General features: G+C 48.7%; 2 protein-coding genes across 2 annotated transcripts in view; one reads left to right on the forward strand and one right to left on the reverse strand.

Moving 5' to 3' along the window:
- The window catches only part of arap3 (ArfGAP with RhoGAP domain, ankyrin repeat and PH domain 3), a 35,362-nt gene extending 16,556 nt beyond the window's left edge, over window positions 1-18,806 (forward strand). The window contains 18 exon segments of the mRNA XM_063876765.1: window positions 4,116-4,314; window positions 4,463-4,526; window positions 4,891-5,054; window positions 5,302-5,514; window positions 8,806-8,911; window positions 9,289-9,436; window positions 9,555-9,623; window positions 9,831-9,905; window positions 10,616-10,733; window positions 10,925-11,044; window positions 11,159-11,295; window positions 11,383-11,465; window positions 12,668-12,703; window positions 17,325-17,388; window positions 17,566-17,703; window positions 17,866-17,904; window positions 18,025-18,211; window positions 18,214-18,806. Of these exon segments, the coding sequence (XP_063732835.1) occupies window positions 4,116-4,314; window positions 4,463-4,526; window positions 4,891-5,054; window positions 5,302-5,514; window positions 8,806-8,911; window positions 9,289-9,436; window positions 9,555-9,623; window positions 9,831-9,905; window positions 10,616-10,733; window positions 10,925-11,044; window positions 11,159-11,295; window positions 11,383-11,465; window positions 12,668-12,703; window positions 17,325-17,388; window positions 17,566-17,703; window positions 17,866-17,904; window positions 18,025-18,211; window positions 18,214-18,407 (2,154 nt within the window). The 3' untranslated portion in view covers window positions 18,408-18,806.
- Window positions 223-3,238, reverse strand: LOC134859653 (golgin subfamily A member 6-like protein 22; the record flags this gene model as incomplete). Its single annotated transcript, XM_063876281.1, has 4 exons — window positions 223-431; window positions 1,152-1,215; window positions 2,205-2,393; window positions 3,161-3,238. Coding segments are annotated over 4 exons (540 nt in total), but the record flags the coding sequence as incomplete, so codon positions are not given.
- Window positions 18,807-20,000: the final 1,194 nt, after the last annotated feature.

Consider the following 20,000-nt stretch of genomic DNA (forward strand, 5'->3'; position numbering starts at 1 on the left):
GGTCTCTGTCCAACATCTGTCTGTCCAACATCTGTCCGTCTCCATCCAACCTCTGTCTGTCTCTTTCCAACATCTGTCTGTCTCCGTCCAACATCTGTCTCTGTCCAACTTTTGTCCGTCTCCGTCCAACATCTGTCTGTCTCTTTCCAACATCTGTCTGTCTCTTTCCAACATCTGTCCATCTCTGTCCAACATCTGTCTCTGTCCAACATCTTTCTGTCTCTATCCAACATCTGTCTGTCCAACATCTGTCTCTAGCCAACATTTGTCTGTCTCTTTCCAACATCTGTCTGTCCAACATTTGTCCATCTCCGTCGAACATCTGTCTGTCTCTTTCCAACATCTGTCTGTCTCTTTCCAACATCTGTCTGTCTCCGTCCAACATCTGTCTGTCTCTTTCCAACATCTGTCTGTCTCTTTCCAACATCTGTCTGTCCAACATTTGTCCATCTCCGTCGAACATCTGTCTGTCTCTTTCCAACATCTGTCTGTCTCTTTCCAACATCTGTCCATCTCTGTCCAACATCTGTCTCTGTCCAACATCTTTCTGTCTCTATCCAACATTTGTCTGTCTCTTTCAACATCTGTCTCTAGCCAACATTTGTCTGTCTCTTTCAACATCTGGCTGTCTCTTTCCAACATCTGTCTGTCCAACATCTGTCTCTATCCAACATCTGTCTGTCCCTTTCCAACATCTGTCTGTCCAACATTTGCCCATCTCTGTCCAACATTTGTCTGTCTCTTTCCAACATCTGTCTGTCTCTTTCCAACATCTGTCCATCTCTGTCCAACATCTGTCTCTATCCAACATCTTTCTGTCTCCGTCCAACATCTGTCTCTCTCTTTCCAACATCTGTCTGTCTCTTTCCAACATCTGTCCATCTCTGTCCAACATCTGTCTCTCCAACATCTGTCTCTATCCAACATCTGTCTGTCTCTTTCCAACATCTGTCTGTCTCTTTCCAACATCTGTCTGTCCAACATCTGTCTCTGTCCAACATCTTTCTGTCTCTTTCCAACATCTGTCTGTCCAACATCTGTCTCTATCCAACATCTGTCTGTCCCTTTCCAACATCTGTCTGTCCAACATTTGTCCATCTCCGTCCAACATCTATCTGTCTCTTTCCAACATCTGTCTGTCTCCGTCCAACATCTGTCTCTCTCTTTCCAACATCTGTCTGTCTCCGTCCAACATCTGTCTGTCTCTTTCCAACATCTGTCTGTCTCCGTCCAACATCTGTCTCTCTCTTTCCAACATCTGTCTGTCTCAGTCCAACATCTGTCTGTCTCCGTCCAACATCTGTCTCTCTCTTTCCAACATCTGTCTGTCTCCGTCCAACATCTGTCTGTCTCTGTCCAACATCTGTCTGTCTCCGTCCAACATCTGTCTGTCTCTTTCCAACATCTGTCTGTCTCCGTCCAACATCTGTCTGTCTCTTTCCAACATCTGTCTGTCTCCGTCCAACATCTGTCTCTATCCAACATCTGTCTGTCCAACATCTGTCTGTCCAACATCTGTCTCTATCCAACATCTGTCTGTCTCTTTCCAACATCTGTCTGTCTCCGTCCAACATCTGTCTCTATCCAACATCTGTCTGTCCAACATCTGTCTGTCCAACATCTGTCTCTATCCAACATCTGTCTGTCCCTTTCCAACATCTGTCTGTCCAACATTTGTCCATCTCCGTCCAACATCTATCTGTCTCTTTCCAACATCTGTCTGTCCAACATCTGTCTCTATCCAACATCTGTCTGTCCCTTTCCAACATCTGTCTGTCCAACATCTGTCTCTGTCCAACATCTATCTGTCTCTTTCCAACATCTGTCTGTCTCCGTCCAACATCTGTCTGTCTCCGTCCAACATCTGTCTGTCTCTGTCCAACATCTGTCTGTCTCTTTCCAACATCTGTCTGTCTCCGTCCAACATCTGTCTGTCTCTTTCCAACATCTGTCTGTCTCCGTCCAACATCTGTCCATCTCTGTCCAACATCTGTCTCTGTCCAACATCTTTCTGTCTCCATCCAACATCTGTCTGTCCAACATCTGTCTGTCCAACATCTGTCTCTATCCAACATCTGTCTGTCCAACATCTGTCTGTCCAACATCTGTCTGTCTCTTTCCAACATCTGTCCATCTCTGTCCAACATCTGTCTCTATCCAACATCTGTCTGTCCCTTTCCAACATCTGTCCGTCTCCGTCCAACCTCTGTCTGTCTCTTTCCAACATCTGTCCATCTCTGTCCAACATCTGTCTCTGTCCAACATCTTTCTGTCTCTATCCCACATCTGTCTATCCAACATCTGTCTGTCTCCGTCCAACCTCTGTCTGTCTCTTTCCAACATCTGTCCATCTCCGTCCAACCTCTGTCTGTCTCTTTCCAACATCTGTCCATCTCCATCCAACATCTGTCTCTGTCCAACATCTTTCTGTCTCTATCCCACATCTGTCTATCCAACATCTGTCCGTCTCCGTCCAACCTCTGTCTGTCTCTTTCCAACATCTTTCTGTCTCTTTCCAACATCTGTCCATCTCCGTCCAACATCTGTCTCTTTCCAACATCTGTCTGTCTCTTTCCAACCTCTGTCTGTCTCTATCCAACATCTGTCTGTCTCTTTCCAACATCTGTCCATCTCCGTCCAACATCTATCTCTGTCCAACATCTGTCCGTCTCTTTCCAACATCTGTCCATCTCCGTCCAACATCTATCTCTGTCCAACATCTGTCCATCTCCGTCCAACATCTGTCTCTGTCCATCATCTTTCTGTCTCCATCCAACATCTGTCCATCTCCGTCCAACATATATCTGTGTCTGTCCTCTGGGTATCTCCAGGCTTTGTCTGTCTCTGTCCAACATCTTTCTGTCTCTTTCCAACATCTGTCTGTCCAACATCTGTCTCTATCCAACATCTGTCTGTCCCTTTCCAACATCTGTCTGTCCAACATTTGTCCATCTCCGTCCAACATCTATCTGTCTCTTTCCAACATCTGTCTGTCCAACATCTGTCTCTATCCAACATCTGTCTGTCCCTTTCCAACATCTGTCTGTCCAACATCTGTCTCTGTCCAACATCTATCTGTCTCTTTCCAACATCTGTCTGTCTCCGTCCAACATCTGTCTGTCTCCGTCCAACATCTGTCTGTCTCTGTCCAACATCTGTCTGTCTCTTTCCAACATCTGTCTGTCTCCGTCCAACATCTGTCTGTCTCTTTCCAACATCTGTCTGTCTCCGTCCAACATCTGTCCATCTCTGTCCAACATCTGTCTCTGTCCAACATCTTTCTGTCTCCATCCAACATCTGTCTGTCCAACATCTGTCTGTCCAACATCTGTCTCTATCCAACATCTGTCTGTCCAACATCTGTCTGTCCAACATCTGTCTGTCTCTTTCCAACATCTGTCCATCTCTGTCCAACATCTGTCTCTATCCAACATCTGTCTGTCCCTTTCCAACATCTGTCTGTCCAACATCTGTCCGTCTCCGTCCAACCTCTGTCTGTCTCTTTCCAACATCTGTCCATCTCTGTCCAACATCTGTCTCTGTCCAACATCTTTCTGTCTCTATCCCACATCTGTCTATCCAACATCTGTCCGTCTCCGTCCAACCTCTGTCTGTCTCTTTCCAACATCTGTCCATCTCCGTCCAACCTCTGTCTGTCTCTTTCCAACATCTGTCCATCTCCATCCAACATCTGTCTCTGTCCAACATCTTTCTGTCTCTATCCCACATCTGTCTATCCAACATCTGTCCGTCTCCGTCCAACCTCTGTCTGTCTCTTTCCAACATCTTTCTGTCTCTTTCCAACATCTGTCCATCTCCGTCCAACATCTGTCTCTTTCCAACATCTGTCTGTCTCTTTCCAACCTCTGTCTGTCTCTATCCAACATCTGTCTGTCTCTTTCCAACATCTGTCCATCTCCGTCCAACATCTATCTCTGTCCAACATCTGTCCGTCTCTTTCCAACATCTATCTCTGTCCAACCTCTGTCTGTCTCTTTCCAACATCTGTCCATCTCCGTCCAACATCTGTCTCTGTCCATCATCTTTCTGTCTCCATCCAACATCTGTCATCTCCGTCCAACATATATCTGTGTCTGTCCTCTGGGTATCTCCAGGCTTTGTCCCCCCTGAGCGTCCACTGTCTTTTGTCCCGGGAGTTTGAGCGGGTCGGGGTCCTGCGCTACCGGAATATGCTGGATGCTCAGCAGTGGAGAGACGCCTTCTTCGTCCTGCAGAAGACAAACCTCTTCATCTGTCCCCGAAGAGACGGAGCAGCAGAGGACATCATCAACCTCAAGCGCCTGCAGGAGCTCAGTGAGACACACACACACACACACACACACACACACACACACACACACACACACACACACACACACACACACACACACACACACACACACACACACACACACACACACACACACACACACACGATTTACAGCGCTTTGTCTTGTTGAAGGTATCGCCTCGGAGACGGAGAACCAGGAGAAGAAGGACATCCTGGTTCTGGTGGAGAAGGGGAGGTGAGAGGAGGGGCTCCTGGTCCATTCCTTTATCTTCAGGACTATCATCATGGTGTCTTTACAGGTCCCACTGAGTCCAGATCTGAGGTCTTTACTCTGAGAGAGGGGGTCACATCTGTCCAAGTCTGAGGTCTGAGACTCCATGCTGCTGGTTTATAAAGCACTGAATGGTTTATTCTGGTCTGCTGCCACATTAGGAACCAGAACTCTCTGGTCTTCAGGTCTGCTTTCTGTACCCAACACCAAAACTAAACGTGGATCAGTTATGATGCTCCAGATATCTGGGACAGATTCCCAGAACCCTTCAGGTCTTAGCACAGATGAGACCCTCCCGTTTGTGACGGTTGTTCCCTCTCTCCGTCAGGACGCTGCACCTGCAGGGCGTCGGCCGCTCAGACTTCGCTCTCTGGTTCTCGGACATCCAGCGAGCGGCGGGCGGGGAAGGCAACGCGCTGAGGGAGCAGCAGCTGAGCAGAAACGACATCCCCATCATCGTGGACAGCTGCCTGGCCTTCATCACGCAGTACGGTGAGCAGGATATCAGCTGTGAGGGGGGAGTCCTGGGTACAGCGGGAAACCAGACCTTTGACTCCAGATCAGAACCTCATCCTCTAACCCCTCAGCGACTGCAGCTCACTGTCCTTTAGTGTTTCCGTCTTTGTTTTGGTGTTTAAATAACTTGTGTCTGTACACAGTACGTCTCTCCGAGAAGGGACTGGGACAATATAAAGAGTCCTTTACCACTAACGCTGAGTCACCAGGTTTGACTCCGCAGGACTGGGCCACGAGGGGATCTACCGGAAGAATGGGTCCAAGACCAGAATCAAACTCCTGATGGACGAGTTCCGGAAAGACGCCCGAAACGTGAAGCTGCGCATCGGAGACCACTTCATCGAGGACGTGACGGACGTCCTGAAGAGGTTCTTCAGGGAGGTGGACGACCCCGTCTTCATGGCCGACCTCCACCCACTGTGGCAGGACGCCGCCAGTGAGTCAGCAAACACACCTTAGTCCACCCTGACATACAGACGAACCTTAGGCTCCCTGGATCCACTCAGTCCAGGAGCTTTTATTATGTTCCTCTCACTCTCGTAGTTCCACTTGTTGTAGCATCGTCTTCTTGTTCTCAATGATGCAAAGGTACGGGGGCCGGCAGGTGCTAACGCGCTACAGTGGCCCTGAACACTTCTACAGTCACATCAGGAGGAGTCATGTGATGCGTTGTTAGAATGAGACCAGAACACATGATTCCAACCACAGGGACAGCTTTATGATCCCAGCTGTGTGCGTCAGTCTGTAATGTCCCTTGGTCTCTGTTGTCAAAGTCAAGTCAAAGGATGATTGAGGGAGGGACGGAGGATAAAGAGCGAGAGAGGGAGAGGGAGGGAGGGAGAAAGTTCAGCATCCTGACCGCCTGGTGGAAGAAGCTGTTCCTCAGCCTGGTGGAGCTCGAGCGGAGGCTGCAGAACTTTCTCCCTGAAGGCGGGAGGCTGAAAGGCTCGCTTGAGCTTCCTGATGAAGTACAGGCGCTGCTGGGCCTTCTTTGCCACTGCAGTGGTGTTGTTGTTCCAGGTGAGCTCGTCTGTGATGGTCACACCCAGGAATTTGGTGCTGCTCACCTGCTCCACAGCAGCACCATTGATGTTCAGAGGGAGGGGGGTGTTGGGAGGGGGTTCTCCTGAAGTCAACAACAATCTCCTTTGTTTTCCCCACATCGAGGAAGAGGTTGTTATTTTGGCACCAACGGGCCAGCTGCTTCACTTCCTTCCTGTAGTTAGTCTCATCGTTGTGGCTGATGAGACCCACCACGGTGGTGTCGTCAGCGACCTTCACGATGTGGTTGGAACTGTAGCTGGGTTTGCGGTCATGGGTCAGCAGGGTGAAGAGAAGGGGGCTGAGCACACAGCCTCGGGGGCCCCCCGTGCTCAGTGTTAGTGTGTTCCATGTGTTGTTGTTGACCCTGACAGCTTGTGGTCTCTCTGTGAGGAAGTCCAGCAACCAGTTGCAGAGAGAGGGGCTGAGGCCCAGGTCTGTAGGTTTACGCACAAGCTGCTGGGGGATGATGGTGTTGAAAGCTGAGCTGAAGTCTATGAATAGCATTCTGACGTAGGAGTTCTTAGTGTCCAGGTGTGTGAGGGCTGGGTGTAGAGCGGAGGTGATTGCATCCTCTGTGGACCGTTTGGCTCGGTAGGCAAACTGAAATGGGTCCAGGGAGGGAGGAAGAGTAGATTTGATCTGCTTCATGACCAGTCTTTCGAAGCACGTCATGATGGTCGAGGTCAGTGCGACGGGACGGTAGTTGTTGAAGCAGGCTGGAGATGACTTCTTCGGCACAGGAATGATGGTGGTTTCCTTGAAGCACGTGGGAACAACAGCCTGGCTCAGGGAGGTGTTAAAGATGTCTGTGAGGACATCCGTGAGCTCCTCTGCGCAGTCCCTCAGCACTTGACCAGGAATGTTGTGAGGTACCACAGCCTTGCAGGTATTAATCCTCAGCAGTGTGCTCCTCACACTGGCTGGGGACAGACACAGAGCCTGGTCGTCGGCGGGGGGGGTGGTTTTCTGCGCAGTTGAGGTTGTTGAGCAGGGAGGTGTGACTGTCACAGGTCTGCGGTGGTAGTTTGTAGTCCGTTATGGTCCTAATACCTGCCACAGGCTCCGTGAGTCCCTGCTGTCTTTGAAATGTCCTGTGATTTTCCTGGTGTACAGACGTTTAGCTTTCCTGATGCCACGGCACAGGTCGGCCCTGGCTGCTCTCAGCCCAGCTGGGTCTCCAGCTCTGAAGGCGGTGTCGCGGGCCTTGAGCAGCATGCGGACCTCCTGTCAGCCATGGCTTCTGGTTGGCTCGGATGGTGATGGCTCTGGTGGTGGTTACATCATCAATGCACTTGGTGATGTAGCCTGTGACTGTCTCTGTGTGTTCTTGTGTGTTAATGGGATGGTTGTAAGTTGCTGCCTGCTTGAACATGTCCCAGTCTGTCGTATCAAAGCAGTCTTGAAGTGCAGCAGTACTGTCCTCTGTCCACACCCGTACCTGTTTTGAAACCGGTTTGGCAACCTTTACCCTTGCTCTGTAGGCCGGTTTCAGCAGGACAGTGAGGTGGTCAGAGAGGCCGATGTGGGGGAGGGGGGACGCCTTGTATGCTCCCTTGATGGTCGTGTAGACCTGGTTGGAAAATCAACATGCTGGTATATTTTAGGCAGAACAGTTTTTAAGTTAGCGTGGTTGAAGTCTCCAGCTGCGATGAGAAGGCCGTCTGGGTGTGCTGTCTGTTGCTCACTGATGGCTTTGTAAAGTTCACTGAGTGCCTCCTCTCTGTCCTTGTTGTTGGGGCTCGGAGGGATATAAACCGCCACAGTAGAATGGCGGAAAACTCCCTCGGCAGGTAAAAAGGACGGCACCTTAGAACCATAAACTCCACCAGCGGGGAACAGTGCTGGTTAACAACAATAGCATCACTGATGTAAACACACACACCGCCGCCGCGGGTCTTCCCCCCGCTAACTATGTCTCTGTCTGCTCGGTAGCATGTTAGCTTGTCTAGTTGAATAGCGGAGTCCGGGATGTTGTTGTGGAGCCATGTTTCCGTGAACACTAAGCACAGCAGTCCCTCACCGCACGCCGGGTTGTTCTAAGTAACCGTATGTTGTCCATCTTGTTGTCCAGTGAACGGACATTTGCCATGAGTAGTGTTGGAATTGCCGGCTTGTGTGGGCCAGCCGCTAGCCTCGCCCGGATACCTCCACGCTTCCCCCTTTTCTGTTTCCTCTCACACCGCTTGCGGCGTCTCCTTTCCGGGTTGGGGTCGGCACAATAGGGGGAGCAGAGTAGTCCCAGGCTGCTGAGTTCCACGGAGAGTTTGGCTTCCAAATTGAAGAAAGTTGTACTTTTTCCAAGAAGAAACTCACGGCTGTATTGTTGTATAAGTCCGTCGGACATGACGAACACAGCGACAAACTCGACAAACTAGACAAACTAGACGAAAACGAGGAAAACACTGTTTTTTCGGGACTGCGAGGGGCCGCTGCGACTGCTCGCGCCGCCATCCAGCAATGAGATTGTGTTGGAGCTTCTGGTAGGGTTCTGGAAGGGTTCTGGTCAGCCGCCTGCAGCAGGAGAAGAGGCAGGACAGATAACGCTGCCTGACCTTGAGGAGATGAAGTTCTGCTTCATGATGCTGGTCCATGTCATTAAATATGATCTCATCATTTTTAAAGGTTGGTCAGTCATATTCTGATTAGGACAGAGTGTGATTCTGACCTGTGTCTGTGCCCTCAGAAATCCCCCAGAAGAGAGCGAGGCTTGACCGCTACAAGGAGATCATCCGGACCCTCCCCCGCGTCAACAGGACCACCCTGGCTGCGCTCATCAGTCACCTGTACAGGTGAGGTCCCCGAGGAGGATCGAACCCTGTCCTACTGTACATCTCATGGTGGCTCGGAAGTACAGGGTCCAACGATGTACCGTACCGCAAAGTATCATATCGTACCGTACCGTATTTTCTAATCGGAGCGTAGCATACAGAACCGTACAGCAGAGTTGGGCGGTGGTGGCAAATTGGTTAGGGACTTGGCCTGGGAACTGGAAGGTCACCAGTTCAAGTCCCGAAAGACCAAGTGCTACCGTGGCTCCCTACACTGCTCCCCGGGCAGCGCAGCGTCTCTTATCGTACCGTATCATCGTAAGGTATTCTATCATACTATCATCATGCTGATCGTCTCCTTCTCATGAAGCTAGCTGTCTCTTATGACCTGGTTCCAGGGTCCAGAAGTGTGCCGATCTGAACCAGATGTGTACCAAGAACCTGTCGCTGCTGTTCGCCCCAAGCCTGTTCCAGACCCACGGGAAGGGAGAGCACGAGGTGAAGATCGTGGAGGATCTGATTGATAACTACCTGCACGTCTTTGATGTGAGTGATCATCCTCCTGAACCCTGAACGGTTTTACAGCTCTTCTGATGTGGAAGCTGGATAAATGTTGACCGGGTTGAGAGTGACCTGAACACTCAGAGAGCTGCTCCTGTTTCAGATCGACGAGGAGCACCAGACGCAGATCGAGCTGGAGGTCAGCCTCATCACCACCTGGAAGGACACGCAGGTACAGGCTGCAGAGATCCCTTTAATAAGCCACCTGATGACTCAGCTGTCTATTTGAATAAGAGTCGTAATCATTTGAAGGAAGTCGTTAATAGTAATCTATACTTTAGTAATGTGTAAGTTATTGGCTGGTTATCGATCACTATCCATTGTGTACTTAATAAAGTTTGTTATGAATGAAGTTTGACCAGGGTGTTTTTGTGAGCAGCTGTCTCAGGCCGGAGATCTGATCATCGAAGTTTACCTGGAGAGGAAGAACCCCGACTGCTGCATCACTCTCAAGGTACGCCTGCTCTGATGAATGGTTATTAAGATGAGATGACCTGCTGACCTTATGACCTAATGACCTGATGCCCTGCTGACCTGCTGACCTGATGACCTGCTGACCGTATGACCTGCTGACCTCATGACCTGATGACCTGCTGACCTTATGACCTAATGACTTGCTGACCTGCTGACCTTATAGCCTGCTGACCTGATGACCTGCTGACCTGCTGACCTGCTAACCTGATGACCTGCTGACCTGATGACCTAAGGACCTGATAGCCTGCTGAACTGCTGACCTGCTGACCTGCTGAACTGCTGACCTGATGACCTGATGACCTGCTGACCTGCTGAACTGATGACCTGCTGACCTGCTGACCTGATGACCTAAGGACCTTATAGCCTGCTGAACTGATGACCTGCTGACCTGCTGACCTGATGACCTGCTGACCTGATGACCTAAGGACCTTATAGCCTGCTGAACTGATGACCTGCTAACCTGCTGACCTGCTGAACTGCTGACCTGATGACCTGCTGACCTGATGGCCTGATGACCTGCTGACCTGCTGAACTGATGACCTGCTGACCTGATGACCTGCTGAACTGATAACCTGCTGACCTGATGAACTACTGACCTGATGACCTGCTGACCTAATGACCTGATGGCCTGCTGACCTGATGGCCTACTGACCTGATGAACTGCTGACCTGATGACCTGATGACCTGCAGGTTTCACCCAGCATGAGTGCTGAGGAGCTGACCAATCAGGTGCTGTTCATGAGGAACGTCCCTCCTGCAGAGAGAGACGTCTGGATGACCTTCGAGGTGCTGGAGGATGGACAGCTGGGTGAGCTATCATTACCCAGAATACAAAGCTGGGTTACGCTCATTAATAGAAACCTCTGGGAGTCCATCAATTAGTGATTATGATTATTAGTGAATTTAATATTTCCAATTAATCAAAAGTGTTGTTGTGTGAGAGCATGAGGTGAGTTCAGGGTGCGTGGGACATTAACCTGACGTGTGCTGTGGTTGCAGAGCGGCCTCTGCTCCCCAGACAGAAGGTTCTGGAAGAAGCTCTGCAGTGGTGCAAGATGGCCGACCCGAGCTCAGCACACCTGGTGGTGAAGAGAGTTCCTAAAGCAGACATCCTCACCTGTAGGCGCACACACACACACACACACACACACACACACACACACACACACACACACACACACACACACACACACACACACACACACTCTCTCTCTCACCACCACTGTCTCTCAGCCTATCACAGTGACATCATGAAGGTGGGTCTGCTGAGATGTCGTGAGGAACCTCCGAAGCTCCTGCAGGGGAACAAGTTCCAGGAGAGAACCTTCCAGATCAGGGAGAACAAACTACTGCTGCTCAAAGACAAGAAGGTACGGTCTGTCCCTTTAGTGTGAGTCTGTGTGTGTGTGTGTGTGGGTGTGTGTGTGTGTGTCCTGACAGTGTGTGTTTTTGTTCAGAGCATCAAACCAGAGAAGGAATGGTCTCTGAAGAACATGAAGATCTACATCGGCATCCGCAGGAAACTGAAGGCCCCAAGCAGGTAAACCATAGACTGTATAAATAATGGACGTAGTATCCGTGACGTCACCCATAGGTTTGTGAAGAGCCGTAATGAAGCTCCAAATGGGCGACTCCCACCGTCGACCTCTTCTCAGTCTACCTCCCGGCTAATCCAAATATGGACATGGGGTTGGCGCTGAAGCAGGCGTGGCTACTGAAACACGCCCATCTAGTTCGAAGTTACCAAGCTAGCGAAGGCTTCCAAGCTAGGCTACATGCTACCGTATGCTACTCTCATGCGGTAGTATTTTCTCCAGCGGCAAGGTGGCTATCATACGCTCCTGTTTAGCATCGTGGACGTCTTGCTCGAAGGCCAATCCACGGCTAATTAGCTAGCTAACCAGGTGAGCAGTGAGCAGACGATACTTTATACATTCTATGGAGCAGACACACGATAGTTAGTGCTAACGGTGCTAAAATATAAATAAAATAATAACAACATTTCACTCACCGAAAAAACTGGAGACCAGACTTCTTGGACGGTCTGTCTGCACAATTAATCGCACAGCAAGCCATACTATGTCTGATATTTGCATTCAAAAGGCAGCAACACCACCAACATGTCCGACAGGTCAAGTGCAGAGGCTGTTAGCGTGGCTAGCAGAGCAGACAGCTAGCGGCTAGAGCCCACTGATAACCTGTCAATCAAAGAGACCCCGCCCTTAATTATGCATAATTTTAAACCTTAATATAATTACAACGGGAGAGTTATATAGAAATTCACCACGCTCTAAACATGTTTATTTCTGCTGTAAAAACTCCAATTTTAACGGGGGGGGGGGGGGGGGGGGGGGGGGGGGGGGGGGGGGGGGGTCTATATAAAGGTCTCTGTTTTGGAGCCAGGCCACGCAGCCATTCGATGAACTGCAGTTTTTGGCACTTCCGTATGTGTTTCACTGCTCAGCACCGGAGGTTGCCCCTTGAGGTAAACACAATGTCTACAGCACCACAAATCAGCGTTAGAGGAGGGGACACAGGGGTTTTATCCACCTACAGAACTACAGGAGGGGGAGCACCCCAGAGAGCAGAACAGGGCCTCCTTAATGTCTGAGATAAGCAAACAAATAAGGAGTTATGGACTTTAAAACGCTCTGGAGTGATTGGAAGTTGGAAATGTAATTCTAACAGTACAATAGTACTAACCAATACATCATAGATCACACACTGATATATCTCCTGCAGGTGGGGGTTCACCGTGATGTCGGACAAACACCAGCTGTGAGTATGAGTCTACTCGTGATGGAGAGAAGTGCAAAAGAAAGACTTTATAAAGACAAAAACAATGACAGGCCAGCTGATGAAAGCATCCATCCATTACCCATCCATCATCCATCCATTACCCATCCATCATCCATCCATTATCCATCCATCCATTATCCATCCATCATCCATCCATTACCCATCCATCCATCCATTATCCATCCATCATCCATCATCATCCATCCATCATCCATCCATTATCCATCCATCCATCCATCCATTATCCATCCATCCATTACCCATCCATCATCCATCCATTATCCATCCATCCATCCATCCATTACCCATCCATCCTTCCATCCATCCATTACCCATCCATCAGCCATCCATTACCCATCCATCATCCATCCATTACCCATCATCATCCATCCATTATCCATCCATCATCCATCCATTATCCATCCATTACCCATCCACCATCCATCCATTACCCATCCATCATCCATCCATTATCCATCCATCATCCATCCATTATCCATCATCCATCCATCCATTACCCATCCATCATCCATCCATTACCCATCCATCATCATCCATCCATCATCCATCCATTATCCATCCATTATCCATCCATCCATTATCCATCCATCATCCATCCATCCATTATCCATCCATCATCCATCCATCCATTATCCATCCATCCATTATCCATCCATTATCCATCCATTATCCATCCATCATCCATCCATTATCCATCCATCCATCATCCATCCATCCATTATCCATCCATCATCATCCATCCATTATCCATCCATCCATTATCCATCCATCATCCATCCATTATCCATCCATCATCCATCCATTATCCATCCATCATCCATCCATTATCCATCCATCCATCCATCCATTATCCATCCATCCATTATCCATCCATCATCCATCCATTATCCATCCATCATCCATCCATCCATTATCCATCCATCATTATCCATCCATCATCCATCCATTATCCATCCATCATCCATCCATACCCATCCATCATCCATCCATTATCCATCCATCCATCATCCATCCATTACCCATCCATCATCCATCCATCATCATCATTATCCATCCATCCATCATCCATCCATTATCCATCCATCCATTATCCATCCATCCATCCATCCATTACCCATCCATCTCTCATCCATTACCCATCCATCCATTATCCATCCATTATCCATCCATCCCATCCATCATCCATCTCCATCCATTACCCATCCATCATCCATCCATACCCATCCATCCATTATCCATCATCCATCCATCATCCATCCATTATCCATCCATCCATTATCCACCCATCCATTTCCTTCCATCTATCATCCATCCATTACCCATCCATCCATTATCCACTTCCATCCATTATCCATCCATTATCCATCCATCCATTATCCATCCATCCATCATCCATCCATTATCCATCCTCTATCATCCATCATCCATCCATCCATCCATCCATCCAGTATCCATCCATCTATCATCCATCCATTATCCATCCATCTATATCCATATCCATCCATTATCATCCATCCATTATCCATCCATCATCCATCCATTAATCCATCCTCCATCATCCATCCATTATCCATCCATCTATCCCTCCATCCATCATCATCTCCATCCATCCATCATCCAACCATTATCCATCCATCATCCAAACCATCATCCATCCATCATCCATCCATTCATCCTCCATCCATCATCCATCCATCCATCATCCATCCATTACCATTCATCCTCATCCATCCATTATCCATCCATCCATTCATCCATCCATCCATCATCCCTCCATTATCCATCCATCATCCATCATCATCCATCCATCCATCCATCCATATCCACCATCTTCCATCCATCATCCATCCATCTATCCATCTCCCATCATCCATCCATCATCCATCATCCATCCATCCATTCCCATCCATCATCCATCCACCATTCCATCCATCATCCATCCATCATCCATCCAATCCATCCTCCATCTCCATCCATCATCCATCCATCACCATCCATCCATCCATCCATCCATCATCCATCATCCATCCATCCATCCATCCATCTCCATCCATCATCCATCCATCCATCCATCATCCATCATTCATCCATCCATCATCCATCTCATCCATCAGCCATCCATCCATCATCCATCTTATCCATCATCCCCCGTCCATCTCGTCCACATCCATCCATCCACACATCCATCCATCCATCCATCATCCATCATATCCATCATTCCATCCATCCATCCATCCATTCATCCATCCTCCTATCATCCATGTAGTCCATCCCTACCATCCATCGTATCCATTCTATGCCATAAAGTCCTCCTGTCCGTCCATCTGTCGGGCAACTTACGGTCATCTCCTCTGCATCATCATATCTATCCATCTCTATCATCCAAAATATCCATCATATCCATCATCAATCCATTCATCCATATCCATTTCCAAATGAACTATATCCAATATCATTGACCATACATCTATCCCAAACATTATCCATAAATCATCATATCCATCCATCCCCGTCTAGTCCATTCTGCCTACCAGCAGTCGTGACATGCAGACATGCCTCGCCCCTGCAGCGTCATCCAAACCTCATCTCGCCAAATCCATGCCATCATTCCATCCAGCATGCAACAATGCTGCAGCCATCCAGCATCATGACCACGCCATTTCCATCCAAATTCCATACCAGCCCATACCATTCCAGTTTCCTCTCCATCCATCACGATCACATACCTCCTCCCATCCCCAAGCAGCTCCACCAGACACATCATCCATCCTAGCAGTCACAATCCATCCAGAATCCCATGTCCCAGTCCATCCATCCGATCATGATGACTCTGTCTCCTGTCCCTCGCCCGTGCACGTGCGTCGAGAGTCCGGACCGCATCCGGCCTGTACCGATGGGGCATGCCTGCAGTCCATCCTAGCAACCATCTATCCTCCTCCAAGCATGATCCATGCTCCCTCATTTAATGCTATCCTTTACAGACCTTGTCCATCCATCCATCTCACCCGTCTCAGAGCATCTCCATAGAGTCCTGTCCTCCGCCTTCAGCGAGTCCAGGAAGAGATGCATGCAGACGGTGAAGGACAGTCATCATAGCAAAGAATGCCGTGTGCTGCCTGAGTGCGATGCATCACATCATCCATGCCCTGACATGATAGCCAATGAAAGCTGACTCCACCACAATGATCTAATTCTAGGATCTGCATCGACGATGCCAATCATGGATCCTGAGTCTTCGTTGCCATCCAGCTCTCCCAGCTGATCTAGTAACCCGTTTTTGAGGCCATCCAGCCGGCTCCAAACCATGCATCCACATGCCATAGGTGACCCAGAATCCTCCAGTCTGAATGATATCCTCATGATCCTTCCCGACCATTGTTACAGTCCTCTTTAGCAGCCAGCCTTAGCGCCAACATTTCAATTCTCTATCATAATCATGAATCTATATGCCATTCATGCAACACCTCCACCCTTTTCCTCCATGACTCCTGCTTCCATCACATGCACTCTTCTGATGCCTGTCATCCTCCATGATCCATGCATCAATCATTGCTTATGCAGTCCAGAAAAGCCTGGCTAGTACAAGCCTGCATCAGCTCATAACTATCATGCACTCAAGCCTCCAGAGCATCAGACCTCACTTGCCAAGCATTTAATGTCCATCATCCTGTCTGCATCACATCACACACCTCTCATCATCACATTCACTCCATCATCCATGTCACCTATATCCCCCGTTCATCATCTCCTCTCCCCCCTCCTCCAACCTTCCTGCAACTCCCTGTCTTGCACATCCATCACCCCCATCCATCAATCACCATTTACTCCATATCCTTCCATCATCCATCACTACATCCATCAAACTCCCATCTACCCATCCATCATCCCCCTTTTATCCATCCCCATCCTTCAACCTCATCCATCCATCCATTCCTCATCCCTCCATCCACTTCCATTCATCCCTCCTCCAATTACATTCCACCATTTCACTCCATCCCTCCATTCCACTTTCATCCACACCTATCCATCATCCACATCCATCCATCCATCCATCATCCATTCCCTCCTATACCATACCATCATCCTATCCATCATCCCATCCATCCCATCCATCATCCTCCCCTCCCAATCCATGTCCATCCATCATCCATCATCCATCCTTCCATCCCTTCCATCATCCATTTCTATATCCATCCCCTTCCTTCCATTTCCCTCCCTCATCCATCTTATATCCTATATATCATATCCATCATCCTATCCATCATCCATTTCCCTCCCCCTCCACATCATCCATCCTATCATCATCCCTTTCCCTATCCATTCATCCATCATCCATCCATCATCCATCATCCATCATCCATCATCCATCCATCCATCCATCCATATCCATCATCCATCCATCATCCAACCATCATCCATCCATTATCATCATCCATCCATCATCCAACCATCCATCATCCATCCATCCATCCATCCATCCATCATCATCCATCCGTCCATCATCATCCATCCGTCCGTCCGACCGTACCTACCTTCCTCCGTGTCATAAATCAGTGATCAATAAAGTTTTCTCTCTCAGCTTCCTGTGTTGTAGCTGCGAGGCTGAACTCTGGGACTGGATCAGCAGCTTCCTCAAAGCTCAGGTTGGTCTTTAGTCTATTTACTATATATATATATATATATATAGTAAATATATATATATATATATATATATATACTGTATATATATATATATATATATATATATATAGTAAATATATATATATATATATATACTGTATCTAGCTTTCTGCTGACTCAGCATGTTCTGGTGACTGCAGAACGATGACTCGCCCCCCCCGGTGCTGAGGCGTCACTCCTCCTCAGATATCTCGCGGCAGAAGTTCGGCACGATGCCGCTCGTCCCGATCCGAGGAGACGAGAGCAACAGCAGCATGCTGTCGGCCAATCAGACGCTGGTCAGAGCCCCCGCCATTTTTTATATTCCCAAATTTCACTCAACAGCTCTCCATGACCTACTGTCACAGACCTCTCAGGGGGGGTCTCCCTCTTTGTTCATAGAAAATGCTTTTAAAGGACGATATGTTCACAGAGTAACTCTCCTCTTCCTCCTCCTGCAGAGGAAGCTCCACGACAGACGGACACTCTCCATGTACTTTGTGAGTATTCCTGAAAGGGAGTCACGGAGGGAGTCCCAGTGTCCCCAGTGTCCCCAGTGTCCCCAGTGTCCTCCAGCGTCCCCAGTATGAATGACTGTGTGTGCCTGTGTTTCCCTGCAGCCCATGAAGGTGCAGCAGGATGCGTTCGAGGAGCGTCCGGAGACCCCGCCACTCCCCGAGCCGCTGTACGAGGAGGTGGGGGACTTTGGCCTGCAGGTTCTCCAGTCTCTGCAGACCAGCTTCCTGTCGGGGGGGTCTGCCGAGACGCATGAGGTTCCTGACCCCCCCCCCCTCGCTCAGACTGCTTCCTGTGGACCCCCCCCCCTGAGGACCTGTGCTCTGAGGACCCCCGGCAGGGCGGCGGCTGCACCCCGTCTCAGGAGCTGCTGCTGCAGGAGCTGTCCTCCGCCTTCAGCAAGAAGTCCAGGGAGGAGGAGGAGGAGGAGGAGGAGGTGGAGGAGGAAGAGGAGGAGGAGGAGAAGGAGAGGCCGTGTAATGTCTGAGGGCGAGCTTCACAGTTCAGACGGTTACTCATTGACACCGGACACCTGTTTATGCTTAAAGAGGTGAAGAAGAGGACTCTGAACTCTCGGGACCTTTAAATGATTCCCTGAATATTTAGAGGAAATACTTTGAGATGGAAGTCGTACGTTTATGATCAAAATATCCAGATGGATTCTCTGAGATATTGAAGCGTTGTGGTCCATCAGTAACTCCTCCTCAGCAGAGGTTCAGAGTAACGCCTGATTTGTGTGAGGCTAACATCAGCTCAGAGCTCCTTTAATCCCAGAGAACATCCCAACATTTGCATAGGTGTACAAATGAATTCTCAGAAACACAGAAAGAATATATTCCCTCTGAAATGTTGATCTCCTCTGAATAAAATACCTTTTATTGTATAACGTTGTATTCTCTGTGCCTTCTTTCAGAGCAAACAGCAGTCTCTAGCGGCCACACATTGTAATTTCTTCTGAGTATAAATATACATGAATATATAATGCGCATTTACACTGCTAACACCCAACACAGTTTATTCTCTCCTGTTGAACTCTCGTGCTTACCTTACACACAATGCACCTGCTGTTGGGCGTTAGCAAACAGCTTGTAACAGTTGGAAATGCGGAGACAAAGTGATAAACACATGAATAACAATCAGAGTTGCTTAAGTGCAGTCCGATGGACATAAGATAAAAGGGCTAGTAGCTAAAGGCTAACGTTAGCTCAGCTGGTTTCCCTGGTAACTTCAGATGCAGCTCTTCAGGAGCTTCACCAGGAGCTATTTACAGATGACTCCTTTTCTCCAAAACAGCTGGAAGTGACTGAAGCAGTTTCTGTTCAAATCAGGGTTCCTTATAGATGACTGTGGACAGGAGGGCTAGGAGCTACATGCTAACGTTAGCTCAGCTGGTTTCTCTAGTTTCAGATCCAGACCTTCACTCGTCCTCCATAAGATGAAACTAAGACTGTAGGGGAGCAAACTGCAGGACGAGTTCTGAAAAGGGACAGGAAGCCGTCACAGAACCGTTCATCTGGTGGTGTAGGGTTCTAAATACTCTAGTAGGAATAGGCTAAAAGAATCACAGAGACTTCTCCTCTAAATGTAACACCATTTATTAATACAATGATATGACACGTTTCTTTTTCTATTTCCTGCAGTCAAAAAATGTCCCAGTTTTGAATAAATAAAGTATTTCTGATTCTGACAATAGACGCTGGGCAGAGGTCTTCTGCTATTTGACTGGTCCACTGGCCACTTTCCAGTGGTTAGCTGTCTAGAGCGTCGTAGGAAGAAGGGCTGACCGCAAGCTTTTCAAGTTGTTTACTACTCTAAGGTTCTTTCGGTCTCGTCTTTCTCATTGGTTAGTAGCAACGGGGCGGGTCTTCGGCACATCTGACTTCGTCCTCTTCTCCTGTCTTCTTCTATTGGCTGATGTCGACGTCGATGATATCTATATCTCATAAATAGTATTATTGCAGCACATGAGTGAGAGGTAGAGGCGGGGTGTTTAGTATGTAACTCCAGGCGTCAGCCGAGGTCTTCTCTCCTGAGAACATCTTGAACTGGGATCGATGGTTTCATAGACCACATTCAATGA

This window comes from Eleginops maclovinus, chromosome 23 (assembly GCF_036324505.1).
Source record: "Eleginops maclovinus isolate JMC-PN-2008 ecotype Puerto Natales chromosome 23, JC_Emac_rtc_rv5, whole genome shotgun sequence".
Taxonomy (NCBI): domain Eukaryota; kingdom Metazoa; phylum Chordata; class Actinopteri; order Perciformes; family Eleginopidae; genus Eleginops; species Eleginops maclovinus.